Genomic DNA, 16,800 nt, shown 5'->3' with positions numbered 1-16,800 from the left:
TGTAATGAGAAAAGCCATTAAGTAATAGGTATTTCACCTGATACTGTTTGTGTTTATTTTCCACTAGTATATTTGATATTGTACATTTAAGGATCTTTTTAACAGTAGTGTTTTGATTTTCTTCAGTAACAGTTGGGGCCTTTATATATTATAATGAAATGCCTATTGAGAAAAATTTGAAAAATATTTCAAGATGAAAATAAAGGCCGGGTGTGGTGGCTCACGCCTATAATCCCAATACTTTGGGAGGCCAAGGTGGGCTTATCATCTGAGGTCAGGAGTTCGAGACCATCCCAGCCAACATGGTGAAACCCCATCTCTACTAAAAATACAAAAATTAGCTGGGCGTGATGGTGGGTGCCTGTAATCCCAGCTACTCAGGGGGTGAGGCTGAGGCAGGAGAATCACTTGAATTCGGGAGTTGGAGGTTGGAGTGAGCAGAGATCCGCCACTGCACTCCAGCCTGGGTGACAGAGTGAGACTCCATCTCAAAAAAAAAAGAAAGAAAAGAAAAATCACCCAAAATCCCACTACTGTTAACATTTTGGTATATATCCTGTAGTCTTTAACATATGTGTAGGGTTGTATTTATACTGTTACCATATTATAGGTGGGATTTTGTATCCTGATTTCTTCTACTTAATGTTCTGTCATAACCATTGTCATGTATCATTAAAAAGTCTTTGCCAACAACCTTTATTTTATTTTATTTTTTTTTTTTTTGTGACAGAGTCTCACTCTGTCACCCAGGCTGGAGTGTAGTGGCGCGATCTCGGCTCACTGCAACCTCCGCCTCCCAGGTTCACGCGATTCTCCTGCCTCAGCCTCCCGAGTAGCTGAGACTACAGGCACCTGCCACCACGCCTGGCTAAGTTTTTGTATTTTTAGTAGAGATGGGGTTTCATCATGTTAGCCAGGATGGTCTCAATCTCCTGACCTCGTGATCCACCCGCCTCAGCCTCCTAAAATGCTGGGATTACAGGCATGAGCCACCGTGTCCAGCCTTGCCAACAACATTTTTTTTTTTTTTTTTGAGACGGAGTCTCGCTCTGTCGCCCAGGCTGGAGTGCAGTGGCCGGATCTCAGCTCACTGCAAGCTCCGCCTCCCGGGTTTATGCCATTCTCCTGCCTCAGCCTCCCAAGTAGCTGGGACTACAGGCGCCCGCCAACTCGCCCGGCTAGTTTTTTGTATTTTTTAGTAGAGACGGGGTTTCGCCGTGTTAGCTAGGTTGGTCTCGATCTCTTGACCTCGTGATCCACCCGTCTCGGCCTCCCAAAGTGCTGGGATTACAGGCTTGAGCCACCGCGCCCGGCCGCCAACAACATTTTTAATGATCACTGTTCTGTTACACTGGGTATATATACTACTTTTCTATTATTGAATAGAAATATCTACTAGAAATATTGAGTGAATATTTTTGTGTATAAAGCTTTGTAACTATTTTAGATTACTGTCTTAGCATAGATTCAAACATGAGAAATTACTGAGTGAAAAGATAAAAACATTTAAGACTGTGTATATTTCTTTGTAGAAAATTCTGCTGATACAGACCCCAACCAGAGCTGTAGTATGTTGACTTCTAGTGATTTGGGCTTCTGAGTAGTAGAGCCGTAGTCGTTCTCCTGGCTTACCCAATTATTAGAAAATGGGACTGTGAGACCCAGGGCTCAGTATATTTTGCAGTACCTTCATAGTGGAAAAAAATCAGGAGGTATATAATTTATTACCTCTGAAATCTCTTACTTATAAGACTTGGGAAGCAGAATTACTTGGGCAGTCCCAGTAGTAGTGCACAATAATTTTGAAAAGTTTAGCTCTAAAATAATGGCATTTTCATCATTAAATTTTACTTGGATCTACTTAGTAAAAAATGTAATTTTTCACAGCTTTTATTAGGAAATCTTGCTTGAGCCTTCAGACTCCACAACTGAGAATTACTTAGGTAACAGTGAATGTTATTTAGAGTCAACATTTGGGTAACCATCGTTTTAACACCCTCTATCTAATATTAGACAAAATGGAAAAAGAGACTGAAGTCTCCTTCTGATCCTTGTGTACATTACAAACTGGATGCTTAGAGTTGGGATTATGGCAAAGAAGTAATCTATTTCTCATGTGTAGAATCTGGACTGTGCATATACTGACCCCTCCAAAGGGGGGAAAATGCTCAACTTACGAATTTGAGTGACTGCAATCGCCTGATAGAAAAAGACAGGTGTTTTTGGACACAAGCACTCCTTGCCAAATAATTTAATTAGTATTAATGAAAGACATCCAAAGAAAAAATTGTAGTTTCAACTGGAAAGCCCTGTGGCTCAAAGGTCAGCCAGAGTAAACAACAACGCCTATAAAAAGCCATTTACATTCCCTTCATACAAGATTTATTTATGAGGGATCCTTCCAGGAAAAAGTCTGACTGAGACTAAAGACTGTTTGGCCAGGATGTCCTGACTGGGCAACATTCAGAGCATGTGACCAGTGCGTGATCCTAGAAGCCATTCACAAGGTCTTTGCTCTGTGGTGCCTTGGCCTTTGCTTCCCTTCCTCCTAACCCATGACCTTTACCAAATGGATCCTCACCCCATTATCTGACCACTCAGTGTGACTCTTTGGAAAACATGAGGGAAAAGTGACTATAGCATGGATTTTTTTCTTTGTGAGTGTCGTAGAGATTCACAGTTGTCTTTCATTGTGGTTCCTTTTCAGTCATTCAACAAGCCTTTACTGCAGTCAGCTATGTGCCTAGCACTATTTGGGTATGTTGGTGCAAAGTCACCTCAGTGGGTTATTAAAGAAGAGTGAGAGCGAGACCTACACATGTTTTTGCTGTGTGGTTTTATAGGCCCCTTAACAGACCAGCCAGATGGCTGGTCTTTAAGGTCTGTTCCAAGTGACCCTGAGTTGAGATGCCTTTTCAGCTTCCTAGAGAGGGCACCCAGACCACCATGTTGCCTTCTGGGATTTTGTTTTCTCCTGTTTAGTCAGAGCCCCTAAAACATTAATTCACATTATCGATACTGTTATAGCATTATTCATTAGAAAGGAACTTCTTAGTAGTTTGATTTAGATATTTTGGGGTTTTACAGCAGTATAGTCCATGATTAGAACTAATTTCTTTGATTATAAGAACCCAAGGTTTCTGCAGTTCTTATTTTTTCATTACAATATGATAAAATTACATTGAATTCATCGCCTACCTCATCATCACAAGGCATCTTTTCAGTACATAATTGATATCCAAAAGAAACCATTGTATTTCTAAGTTTTTCTACTAATTTATTTTTACCTACATTTCTTTCACTAGTGTTCTTCTGTATATAGCACCTATTTGTAAGTGATTACATCTGAACTAAACTCTGACTGTACAGACTATGGAAATTACCCATCTTTTTCTTTTCTTTTCTTTTCTTTCTTTCTTTCTTTTTTTTTTTTTTTTTTTTTTTTTTTTGAGACAGGGTGTCACTCTGTCACCCAGGCTCTGGAGTGCAGTAGAACACAGTAGAGCGATTACAGCTCACTGCATCCTTGACCTCCCAGGCTCTACTGACTCTCCTACCTCAGCCTCACAAGTAGCTGAGACTACAGGCTTGTACCACCACACCCAGCTAATTTTGTATTTTGTAGAGACAGGGTTTTGAGCTGTTGCCAAGGCTGGTCTTGAACTCCTGACCTCAAGTGATCCACTCACTTCAGCTTCTCAAAGTGTTAGGATTACAGGCGTGAGCCACCACACCTGGCCAAAAATTACTTATCTTTTTGCTTCTAATACTTCCTTTTGTTGTACTGCTCAAATGCCTTGTCTTTTCCCACCAGTCCCCCATACCCCCACCCTGTACCCATTCCCTGACACCCCATGCTCATATTTTGGGTCTTCTCAAGAATTATCAAAGAAAAGTCCTAGCCATTGAATGACTCCATCAACCTTTTCACAGGTGTCAGAGGAGCCTTTGATTCCTTGCCTCTGTACCCACCAAAGCAGGAGAGGAAGATGTATGGAGCAAGAGCAGTCTTCTCAGTGCTGAAGTGGGAAGGATTGCTTATCCTTTTTAAGAGATGGAATCTCACTCTGTTGCTTAGGCTGGAGTGCACTGGTGTGATGTGTAGCTCACTGCATCCTTGAACTCCTGGGCTCAAATGATCCTCTTGCTTCAGTGTCCCAGGTAGCTGGGTTTACAGGTGTGTGCCACCATGCCTGGCTAATTTTTTTTTTTAAGATTTTTGTGTAGATGCAGGGTCTTGCTGTATTGCCCAAGCTGATCTCAAACTCCTAGCCGCAAGTTATCCTTGCACCTCAGCCTTCCAGAGATTAGTACGACCCTAAAAAGCTCAATCAGTTTTTATTTGAAGCCTTATTGTGGTTATTCTTCTTTGGGCCTGTGAGGTACCATGCCTCCTTCCATTTACATCATCCCGTATCTGTGGGAAAATGTGTTTATAAATTGGCAGATGCCCTTCAGCCTTTTGATTTACACTACATGATTTAATCATAAAGATGGCATTTTATGAATCAAATAAAATTATGAAATATTAACTTTTGTGATAAAATTCAAGGATAAACTAGTAGAACTTTCATCGGAGCACAAAGCATTTGGAATCACTAACTGAGAGACCGCCACCCGTGGTCTGTTATCCATGCCTCTCTATGAAAGTTGTGTTTAGGCCGGGCATGGTGGCTTAAGCCTGTAATCCCAGCACTTTGCGAGGCCAAGACATGTGGATCACGAGGTCAGGAGATCGAGACCATCCTGGCTAACATAGTGAAACCCCGTCTCTACTAAAAAATATAAAAACTAGCCAGGCAAGGTGGTGGGCGCCTGTAGTCCCTGCTACTGGGGAGGCTGAGGCAGGAGAATGGCGTGAACCCGGGAGGCGGAGCTTGCAGTGAGCTGAGATCAAGCCACTGCACTCCAGCCTGGGCGACAGAGCGAGACTCCGTCTCAAAAAAAAAAAAAGAAAGTTGTGTTTATTTGTTTGTTTTTTTTTTGAGACGGAGTCTCGCTCTGTCGCCCAGGCTGGAGTGCAGTGGCCGGATCTCAGCTCACTGCAAGCTCCGTCTCCCGGGTTCATGCCATTCTCCTGCCTCAGCCTCCCGAGTACCTGGGACTACAGGCGCCCGTCACCTCGCCCGGCTAGTTTTTTGTATTTTTTTTTTTTTAGTAGAGACGGCGTTTCACCGGGTTAGCCAGGATGGTCTCGATCTCCTGACCTCATGATCCGCCCGTCTCGGCCTCCCAAAGTGCTGGGATTACAGGCTTGAGCCACCGCGCCCGGCCGAAAGTTGTGTTTAATTCAATGCAAATAATGGGCAGATTTCTACAGGACATACCTACCTTAGTGATTAACCAGGATGTTTATTTCAAAATAGTTCTTTCACTGATACTTATGTTTAACATTGATACGTCATCAGTCACTTCAGCAGTATTTATAGCATCTTCATTTTATAGTCCAGGAAACAGACTGTCAGCAGTCAAGTAACTTTACCAAGGAAGAATAGCCTGAAGGGATGAGAGCATCCTGATGTCAGTATATTTGTTTCTGGTGTTTTTGTTGTTGTTGTTGTTTTGTGGTTTTTTTTGTTTTTGGTTTTGGTTTTGGTTTTGTGGGGTTTTTTTTTTGTTTTTTTTGGTTTTTTTTCCTTACTGGAATCCACAAAATAAAAAATTCATTTTACACTGTGATTTTAGTACCTTTATTCTGCATTTGAAACTTCACAAAACATTACTTACCCTTATGACTTGTAATGCATTAGAGTATTTTCTAATCTCTTTTTTCTTTCTTTAATGCTGTCTAAAGCACCAAACTGATGTCATGACCAATGATAGGTGTGACCTGCACTTTGAATAATACTAATCTAAATGAATTTCCAGTTGGATTATCCACTACAAACATGAAAAAAAGGGGAGGATTAACAGCTTGACTTATAAGGACTGTCCTGTTTGCTCACCAGTGTAATGCAATCTATTTTCCTTAGAGATATTCTAGAAAATAGCCTGAGGTGTCAGGAATATGAAGATGCAAGATAATCTTAAGATATATTTATGCAATCTATACGAACTGGGCTAAAACTGAGCCCTTATTTGTGTGTGTGTGTGTGGTGTGTGTGTGTGTGTAGATAAATCTTAGAGTCAAAAGCCTGTTCTGGGCACAGTGGCTCACGCCTGTAATCCCAGCACTTTGGGAGGCTGAGGCACGTGGATCGCCTGAGGTAGGAGACCAACCTGGTCAACATAGTGAAGTCCTGTCTCTACTAAAAATACAAAAATTAGCCAGGCATGATGGCAGGCACCTGTAATCCCAGCTACTCGGGAGGCTGAGGCAGGAGAATTGCTTTAACCAAGGAGGTGGAGGTTGCAGTGAGCCGAGATCACGCCCCTACACTCCAGCCTGGGTGTCAGAGCTAGACTCCAAACAAAAAAAAAAAAAGAAAAGAAAAAGAGCCTGTTCTTTGCGATCTGGTATGGGCTTGTTCCCAGAAGACATTCAGTAAATATTTGCTGCTCGAGTGAGCGACAGTGGTACCAACTGGTTTGTTTGTAATTCAGTGTTTCTTTGAAAGAACATAGGAAGTAGAAGGAAACTGAGAAAACCATATTTAATCATTTCTATGTAAGGGGTGTGTTGGCATTCATCCAAAAGTGCTTAGTTCCAGCCTGTCTTCATGGACTGATCCTAAATTCAAGTTAGCACATAAAAGTCACGGCCTGGGTCTTAGTTCTTTGAGTCATTTTTCAGGGACTCAACTTTCTTCATCTTAAAAATGAGTGTTTTGACGCTGGGCGCGGTGGCTCGCGTCTGTAATTCCAGCAATTTGGGAGGCCAAGGCGGGTGAATCACAAGGTCAGGAGTTCAAGACCAGCCTGGCCAATATGGTGAAACCCCATCTCTACTAAAAATATAAAAAATTAGGCGGGTGTGGTGGTGAGTGCCTGTAGTCCCAGCTACTCGGGAGGCTGAGGCAGGAGCTTGTACCCAGGAGACAGAGGTTGCAGTGAGCTGAGATCACACCACTGCACTCCAGCCTGGGTGACAGAGTGAAACTCCATCCAGAAAACAAAAAAAATGGGTGCTTTGGAATAACATTAGTCCCCAAACTATTATAAGTCATGATTCTTAGAGAAAACCAGGAAGTACTAATTTACTTGACCCCTCTGTATGAACTAGGAATGGTTTGATTTAAAAATATGACAGAGGCCGGGCGCGGTGGCTCAAGCCTGTAATCCCAGCACTTTGGGAGGCCGAGACGGGCGGATCACGAGGTCAGGAGATCAAGACCATCCTGGCTAACGTGGTGAAACCCTGTCTCTACTAAAAATACAAAAAACTAGCCGGGCGTGGTGGCGGGCGCCTGTAGTCCCAGCTACTCGGGAGGCTGAGGCGGGAGAATGGCGTGAACTCGGGAGGCGGAGCTTGCAGTGAGCCAAGATCCGGCCACTGCACTCCAGCCTGGGTGACAGAGCAAGACTCCATCTCAAAAAAATAAATAAAATAAAAATAAAAATAAAAATATGACAGAGAGGTCTGTACATCTGTGGTAACATATTTTTCTGTTATATTTGCTACATGTTTATACTTGTGTTGCCTATCAATCATTTATTAGTGGGTAGCAAAAGTTTATCTTCAGATTGGAAGGTGACCTCCATGTTTGATTGTAAGAACAGAGCAACATTGTATAATGCTTTACGGAAATATCAATCAGGCCTAGGTAACCACCAAAACTCTTTTTAGTCCTAGACTCTATGTTCTATATTCAGAGATCTCTTTTGATACATGCCATTTTTTCTTTTCAGTTTTTCCTTTAACATATCTCTCCCTTTTGTGCAGGAATGACATCTTTGTGTTCCTGTTAAGCACACGAGCTGGAGGACTAGGTATCAATCTCACTGCTGCAGACACAGTAAGTAATGAGAGTACAATCAACTAGATATGCAGGTTTTCTACTATGAAACCTACTGTGCAGGCTTTTCTACTATGGCATTCAGTTTGTGTTACCCTTTGCTTTTGTATCACAAACTTGCAAACTTTTTATTTCTTTGCCTCTTGTATTAAAAGACTCTAGTTGCTCTTTGACTGGAACTAGAGTATTTCAGCTTTCCTTACGGACTTTACTATTCATTTTCTTTGAATAAGTTTGTTTTTGTTTTTGTTTTTTGAGACAGGGCCTCACTCTGTCACCCAGGCTGGCGTGCAGTGGCATGATCGTGGGTCACTGTAGCTTCTTCAACCTCCCTAGTCTCAGGTGATCCTCCCACCTCACCCTCCCAAGTAGCTGGGACTACAGGCATGCGCCACCATGCCCAGCTAATTTTTGTAGTTTTTGTAGAGATGGAGTGTCGCCGTGTTGCCCAGGCTGGTCTTGAACTCCGAGGCTCAAGTGATCCACCTGCCTCCACCTCCCAAAGTGCTGGGCTTACAGGCTTGAGCCACTGTGCCTCACCTGAATAAGTTTCTTACACATTCATTCGACAGCTATTTCACGAATGCGTACTATGTGTCTGATACCGTTCGAGACACTTAGGGTACATCAGAGAAAACAGACTGGAAAAAAATCAGTCAGTCCATCCAGATTTGTTTTAGGAGCTATAATTGAGCACATCAGAAAGGATTGTTTTGTTACTCTTATGCATTATTCCATTAATGGAAAAACCCATTTTTTGTATCCTGAACTTTAAAAGGTGGTTGGAGAGCAATGAAAAGGGTAATTTCAAAAATAAGATTGAAAAGACATTCCAACAAAGTATCCACTCTTTCCTACCCAGTGTCCTTGCAGGAATGCTTCAGTGTTTGAAAGGGGGAAGAAAAGAGGATTCCTGGCGGGGTGTGGTGGCTCACACCTGTAATCCCAGCACTTTGGGAGGCCAAGGAGGGTGAATCACGAGGTCAGAAGATCAAGACCATCCTGGGCCAACATGATGAAACTGTGTCTCTGCTAAAAATACAAAAAAAAAAAAAAAATTGGCTGGCGTGGTGACACGTGCCTATAGTCCCAGCTACTCAGGAGTTGAGGCAGGAGAGTCCCTTGAACCCGGGAGGCAGAGGCTGCAGTGAGCCAAGATCACACCACAATACTCCAGCCTGGGTGACAGAGCGAGACTCTGTCTCAAAAAAGAAAACAGAAAAGAAGATTCTTTTTGAGGCCAGGCGCGGTGGCTCAAGCCTGTAATCCCAGCACTTTGGGAGGCCGAGACGGGCGGATCACGAGGTCAGGAGATCGAGACCATCCTGGCTAGCATGGTGAAACCCCGTCTCTACTAAAAATACAAAAACTAGCCGGGCGAGGTGGCGGGCGCCTGTAGTCTCAGCTACTTGGGAGGCTGAGGCAGGAGAATGGCGTAAACCCAGGAGGTGGAGCTTGCAGTGAGCTGAGATCCGGCCACTGCACTCCAGTCCGGGCGACAAAGCGAGACTCCGCCTCAAAAAAAAAAAAAAAAAAAAGAAGATTCTTTTTGAATCTCAGAATTATTCCTAAGATTCAAATATATTTAATAAAAATTTTAGTGACTTTGAGATTTAAAAATCCATAAATAGAAAATTGTTTTATAAAAGGCATGACTCTAAAAATGGCACTTAATATGACTATCATGGTGCCTCTCTGACATATAGAACATCAAAATCCCCACAACTATGAGGAGAAAGCAAACTCATGAGGGTAATGGAGAAATGAGGTACAGGAGTGTAGAGGCTTGAATAGATTCATAGCAGCAGGGGGAATCTCTCTCTCTCTCTCTCTCTCTCTCTCTCTCTCTCTCTCTCTCTCTCTCTCTCTCATATATCTCTCTCTCTCCCTCTCTCTCCCCCTCCCTCCCTCCCTCCCTCCCTCTCTCTCTCCTCTCTCTCTCTCTCTCTCTCTCTCTGTCACTAATCTGATACTACAGATTCTGTAATAGCAACTATAGGATGTACCTTCCTTGGCATCTAAACTTTCAGTCAGTTAACCAGGTACGGCAAGACATCAGCGCCCGAGGGCCACTGGAGGCATTGCTGGGTAGCTGTACATCCTCAGCATCTGTCATCCTATGGGAGGGCTGTCAGTGTAGTGTGTGTTGTTCTGTGGGTTCTCTGATGTGGTGGCTCACTTGAGCCATATCACATAGTTTCTACCATATCAGATAGTAGAAACTTGCCTTTCTCCTTGTTACCTCTTGGTTCTCTGCCCTCTGTATCTTTTAAGAATTTCAACATAGTCATACTCTCAATGTCAGTACAAGATTCATCACTTTGTCCAAGCTGGTCTTTTGGACTCCACTCTCAGTTCCCAGCTTCATACCTGTTGATCCAAATCCATTCTTTGCTATGCTGGTACTCTGTTAGTTTCTCTATACCCTTTATTAATCATGCCACTCCTTTGATTAAAACTCTTCAGGAATTCTCCATCAATTATAAAATAAAGTATAAGGCTCTTCATTTGTGTCCTTTATCTGCCTTTACAGCCTAATTATCAGACCACTTTCCCTTCCAAATTTTATATTCCAGAAATAATGATTGGCTTGTAGTTTCCTGAACACACCATGCCATATCACACTGTTGGATAAAGTGTTCCCTCAGCCTAAGTCATCCTCCCGTGAGTCTCCTCTTCCACCTGGTGAACTTCTGTTTGTTCTTTAAAACCCCATTCAGGTGTCAATATTCCTTCCCCAGCCCCTCCCTTTATTCAAGTTAATCAAAATGCATTGTAAGTAATTATTTTACATACTAGACTTTGGCCTCAACAATGGAAGAAAGTCAAAAGTCTGCATTTCTAGTCTGAGCACGGTGGCTCACACTCGTAATCCCAACACTTTGGGAGGCCAAGGTGGGCAGATGGCTTGTAAGACCAGCCTGGCCTACATGGTGAAACCCCATCTCTACTAAATATACAAAAATTAGCTGTATGTGCTGGCGCATGGTTGTGGTCCCAGCTACTCGGGAGGCTGAGGCAGGAGAATCACTTGAACCCAGGAGGCAGAGGTTGCAGTGAGCCAAGATCGCACCACTGCACTCCATCCTGGGCAGTAGAGTGAGACTCCATCTCAAAAAAAAAAAAAAAAGTCTGTATTTCTAGTACCTGGAACAGTTTCATTTGTTCATTCATTCATTCATTCATTCACTCATTCATTAGACAAATGTTTAATGAGCATCCACCAAAGGCCCAGCATTGTTTTAGGCGCTAGGAATTCAGCATGCAACAAAACAAAGTTCCATTTCTATCTTCTTAGTTACTATAAATTACATTTCTAGTGGCAGGAGAGGAGACAAAGCATAAAGAAATGGGAAAAAAACTAATAATATGGGGCCAGGTGCGGTGGCTCACACCTGTAATCCCAGCACTTTGGGAGGCGGAGGCAGGCGGATCACAGGGTCAGGAGTTCGACACCAGCTTGGCCAATATGGTGAAACCCTCTCTCTAATAAAAATACAAAAAAATTAGCTGGGCATGGTGGTGGGCGCCTGCAGTCCCAGCTACTCGGGAGGCTCAGGCAGGAGAATTGCTTGAACCCAGGAGTCAGAGGTTGCAGTGAGCCAAGATCACGCCACTGTACTCCAGCCTGGGCGACAGAGCAAGACTGCATCTCAAAAACAAACAAAAAACTGATAATATGAATGCTATGAAGAAAAATTCATCAGGTAAGGAGTGATAGCATGAGAATGATCAGGGGTTGCTGTTTTATATGGATTGGTAAGGCATCTCTGATAAGGTGACATTTGAGCCAAGATCTGAAGAAAGTAAGGAGGTAACCTAAGCATATACCTGGCAGAAGGAAGAGCATTCCAGGCAGAGGAGATAAGTGAAAAGCCCTAAGGTGAGAACATGCTTGGCATATTCAAACAAAAAGAAGGAGCCCAGAGCGAGTAGAACAGAATCAACTATGGGGAGAGTAGTATGAGATGGCCATTGCAGAAGCAGATCATAATAGGGTTTAGTAGCTATGGTAAGAACTTTGAGATGGAGAACAATTGCAAGAGTTTGAACAGAGGAGTAACATGATCTGGTTTGAGTTTTAAATGCGTCCTTCTGGCTTCTGTTTAGAGTGGGAGAAAAAAATGAAACACTACAAGGAGACATAAGCAGGAAGAGTATCAGACGTTAAGTGGCAGTGTCACCCAGGCAGCAGAGTCTGAAGTTCAGAAGAAAGATTAGGGTTAAAGCTGTGTTTTCTTTTCTTTCCTTTTTTTGTTTTTTTGTTTTTGTTTTTTTGGCGACAGAGTCTTGCTCTGTCATTCAGGCTGGAGTGCAGTGGCTTGATCTTAGCTCACTTGAACCTCCACCTCTCAGGTTCAAGTGATTCTCCCACCTCAGCCTCCCGAGTAGCTGGGACTACAGGCACATACCACCATTACCAGCTAATTTTTATGTTTTTAGTAGAGACGGGGTTTCACCATGTTGGCCAGGCTGGTCTTGAACTCCTGACCTCAGGTGATCTGCCTGCCTCGGCCTCCCAAAGTGTTGGGATTACAGGCATGAGCCACCTGGCCTTAAACCTGTATTTTCAAATCATGAGGCTGTAGATGATATTTAAGACCATGAGGCTGTATGAGGTCACCTGGGAAGGTCTAGCATAAGTTCATTTTATTAAAATATGTTTCTGTTCTTCTCAGCTTGCCTATCTCAGGTTTAGTCTGTGGTTTCTTAAGGAATAGTTTCTCTGGTTGTTCATTTAAATGGTTAAAATTAAAAAAAAAAAAACAGGTTTAAAAGGAGAGATCTACACCTTGCTTCCAAGGTTCACATAGTTTGCCCTGTAGGAGTAAAGAGCATCCTACCAGCCACAAAGAAGCAAAGTAGACTAGGCCCCTGATTCATAAGTAGAGGAATAAGAGTAGGAATTCTTTTTTCATCTTGAAGGCCATAGAGGGGCTCTAGGCTGGGCATGGTGGCTCATGCCTGTAATCCCTGCAGTTTGGGAGGCCGAGGTGGGTGGATTGCTTGAGGGCAGATGTTTGAAACCAGCCTGGGCAACATAGCAAGACACCATCTGTATAGAAAGTTTTTAAAATTAGCCAGGCATGGCGGCACATGCCTGTGGTCTGAGCTCCTCGGGAGGCTGAGGTGGAGGTTTGCTTGGGCCCAGACTGCAGTCAAGACTGCAGAGCTGTGATTGTGCCACTGCACTCCAACATGGGCAACACTGAGCCCCTGTCTCAAAAAAAAAAAAAAAAAAAAGAGGCTCTGAATACTCTGATTTCTGAATTCTGAAATAATTTACATTTTAATTTTGGGGGAAGGGCTTGGGGATTCACTTGTAAATTAGAAACTCCTGGAATAGTTCTTAGAACAATGAGACATCAAAATTGAAATTAATTCCGAGGATGTACTATGTGTGTGTGTTGCTAGAAAAACAGTACAGTTAGCTGCTTTCTGGCATTTTTCCTTTGCCCTGAGATTTATTTAGCTTTGGGATTTCCCCAGAACCATTTATGGACAAGGAAGAGATTAATCAACCTAAAAATGTCAGGAAAAACCTAATGTCTTATGATTGAGAATGCATATGTAAAAATGTGGGACTCTCTCTGGCCTTCTCTGTTAGTAAAAACATCGTTTTAGCAAATGATGTATGGCAGCTGCCTCTTACTGTGTCATTGTTTGTATATTCTTCCTGAAGTAAGGTTATCTTTGCATTTGACTCTGTTTAGTAAGGGGTTGTTATAAACTGCACTGTTTGTGTTTCTGTGTCAGACCTATTTTAAATGCTTATGTGTAAGGAGAATGAAGAGCTTTTCTCCCTTTGCAGAGATTCAAGAAGTCCTGTCTCACAGGACAGCTTTTAGCCCTCTGCGGAGGCCAAACCTCCGCTCATTCTCTTGGGAGAAAAAGCTCTACCCTCTAAGTGTTGGTCTAACTTTTCCCAGTTGTTCCTCTAGAAATTTTTCTGTTTTAAATCTCACTCTCTCATCCCCTGAAACTCCTTCTCATTGACCTGTGCAGCCAGGCCCCTCTACCGGATGATAACGGTCACCTCTCTTCCCCTGTGCCTGCCCTGCTTGGTGTTTACAATGTCATGAAGGCACTGACTATTGTTTCCCCTTAGTCATTGCTGGGCCACGCTTTGTGGATTGACTTGCCTTAATCTTTCCTAGTTTAAGTCAGTTGTTCTAGTCCTTTAATTGTTACTTGTTTTTCTCTAGAATGTCTCACTGAGCTCCATAAACCCTACTGCCAAGTACAGGCGTCATCCCTGTCCCACTCTGGTGCATTGTCTCCCTCACCACTCCCTCCAGTTCACATCATGGTTAATTCAGTGTTGGATTAGATGGTAACCACACATCTGTCTTGGTTTTTAGTTCTCTCACTCTTGTTCTTAACCTGTTAGTTTGTATGTATTTCATATTTTCCCCTGCATAAGTATTTTTCTCAACAATCTATTTTATTCTCTTTTCCTCCCAAATTCCCCACCTCTTGGAATCCATTTAAAGGATAAATATCTTCTATATTTGGAGATTTTTGAAGTTAAGATTGTAAACCCATCTCCTTAGGCTTTAATCTTACTGTTTATGAACTCAAAAGAACACAAGTTGAATCAGGTTTGGTTGCCACTGGGTCTTCTAGGAAAAAATATTAAGACAGTACCTATGAAGCAATTCATAATATGGCTCTCCCTCTACCCACCTCTACCACGCACATCTCCACATTATGAATTGATGCTGAACCATAGCCTCAAGCTTAGACAGCTCAAGATACTGTCTTTTGGGTGTGACATCAGCCCTCAAATTCCACATGTGTAGTCATTTTAAATACATTGGGCATCATGGGACAACATGAACCAGAAAAAAGATGAAAAAAAGTACACTGGGCAAGTAATAATGTTATCCTCTAGTCCAACTGAAGGTCTTCATTTTTGTTAGCTATGTTTTCCCTGAAAGTTCAAACTAGGTCTTCTGGAAGTTTGTATGTCCTCTTTGAAACTCCAAAATGTCCTGTGGTCAGGTTTGTTAAGTTCCTCTAGAGGCGACAAGCATTGTGCACTCCTAAATCTTAGGTTTGCAGGACACTAGATTGACAGTAAGCTTTCACAGTGACTTTCTTTGGCCAGCAGTTTGCAATATTCTTCCCAAGGATTCTAACCTGTGCTAACAATGAAGGGAAACCATTTTGGCCGGGCGCAATGGCTCATACCTGTAATTCCAACAGTTTGGGGAGCTGAGATGGGAGGATTGCTTGAGCCCAGGAGTTTGGGGCTACAGTGAGCCAATATCATGCCACTGTACTTCAGCCTGGGTGATAGAGCAAGACCCTGTCTCAGAAAAGAAAGAGAGAGGCAGAGAGAAACAGTTTCAAGAAAGATGACTCACTCTTTCAAATAGTACACATGAAATAATTGGACACCATAGAAGTTAGTGATTAAGTGGGGACTTGGGCCAAGGTAGGTAAGCAATGCCAAGTATTGTTACTACTATAGGTTGCAGAGGGAGACTGTTAGGTCACTCCCCACCCCAGCCGCCCCTTGCTGTGATCTCAGACCAGTCTCTAGAAGAGTTTTGGGATTCTAGTTCAGAGAAACAGCTTGAACAAAAAGAGGTGTACACAAATGTATTATAAGCCAGGACCACTGAAGAGACCCATCTGTCTAAAGGGAAGGGGCATATTTGTGTTAGGAAAGAATAGGAAATAAAGTTGGCTCTCTATAGCAGGGCTTGATTATTTAGGAGAGTTTGGACATGGTGTGTAACTGGCAGATAGCTGGAATGGCCCACAGTGGTAGCCAAGGTAGACTGAAGAGGAAAGAGACTGAGATCTAAGAGTCCTGCTGATGTAACAGAGCGCTAATCCAGATGTAGGTTGTGAGGGCCTGGTCCAGAATGGTAACAGTGGGACTGTAGAAAGGACAGGTTCATTTTTGAAGCAGTGGCTGGATTTGGTGACTTTTGATTGGATATAAAGGATGACACATGAGATATGAGGACCATTTTGAACTGGTCCACCATGTTGGATGGTAGCCTCAAGAGCTTTAGTGGTGATACATTTTGTTGTTAATTTGTTTGTTGCTCAACAAACTAGAAGTCACTTCCAGAGACCCCTTTAAACATTCCATCCTGGGAATTCTTGGGCTAGTAAATGACTGTTGATGAGAGCCTGAGAATTCTAGGGAAAGCCATGCCTGTTTCCAAGATGGCCCCAGTGTTTTGTTTTATTTTGTTTTGTTTTGTTTTGAGACAGAGTTTCTCTGTTGTCGCCCAGGCTGGAGCGCAATGGCATGATCTCAGCTCACTGCAACCTCCGCCTCCTGGGTTCAAGCGATTCTCCTGCCTCAGCCTCCTGAGTAGCTGGGTTCACAGGTGTCTGCCACAACACCTGGCTAATTTTTTTTTTTTTTTTTTTTTTTTGAGATAGAGGCTCACTCTGTCACCCAGGCTGGAGTGCAGTGGTGCAGTGTTGGCTCACTGCAACCTCTGCTTCCCAGGTTCAAGCAGTTCCCCTGCCTTAGCCTCCCAGGCAGCTGGGATTGCAGGTGCGCACCACCACACCCAGCTAATTTTTGTATTTTTAATAGAGATGGGGTTTCACCATGTTAGCCAGGCTAGTCTCAAACTCCTGGCCTCAAGTAATCCACCTGCCTTGGCCTCCCAAAGTGATGGGATTACAGGTGTGAGCCACTGTGCCTGGTTAGTTTTTGTATTTTTAGTAGAGACGGGGTTTCACCATGTTGGCCAGGCTGGTCTCTAACTAATTACCTCAGGTGATCCACCTACCTTGGCTTCCCAAAGTGCTGGGATTACAGGTGTGAACCACCACGCCTGACCTGTTTTGTTTTGTTTTTGAGACGGGGTATCGCTCTGTCACCCAGGCTAGAGTGCAGTGGTGCAATCTCGGCTCACCTCAACCTCTG

The 16,800-nt window shown here is 43.1% G+C and overlaps 1 protein-coding gene across 2 annotated transcripts in view; it reads left to right on the top strand.

Annotated features, from left to right (window-relative positions):
* Nucleotides 1-16,800, top strand: part of INO80 (INO80 complex ATPase subunit) — a 141,514-nt gene that overhangs the window by 114,134 nt on the left and 10,580 nt on the right. For both annotated transcript variants that reach the window (XM_033190460.1, XM_033190461.1), the window contains one exon: nt 7,823-7,895. In XM_033190460.1, the coding sequence (XP_033046351.1) occupies nt 7,823-7,895 (73 nt within the window). The remainder of the gene's footprint in view (nt 1-7,822; nt 7,896-16,800) is intronic.

The sequence above is a fragment of the Trachypithecus francoisi genome, unplaced genomic scaffold, assembly GCF_009764315.1.
Source record: "Trachypithecus francoisi isolate TF-2019V2 unplaced genomic scaffold, Tfra_2.0 Lachesis_group3, whole genome shotgun sequence".
In the NCBI taxonomy this organism is placed as follows: domain Eukaryota; kingdom Metazoa; phylum Chordata; class Mammalia; order Primates; family Cercopithecidae; genus Trachypithecus; species Trachypithecus francoisi.
Note: the sequence above shows the minus strand (reverse complement) of the source record. Positions and strands in the feature narration are given on the sequence as shown.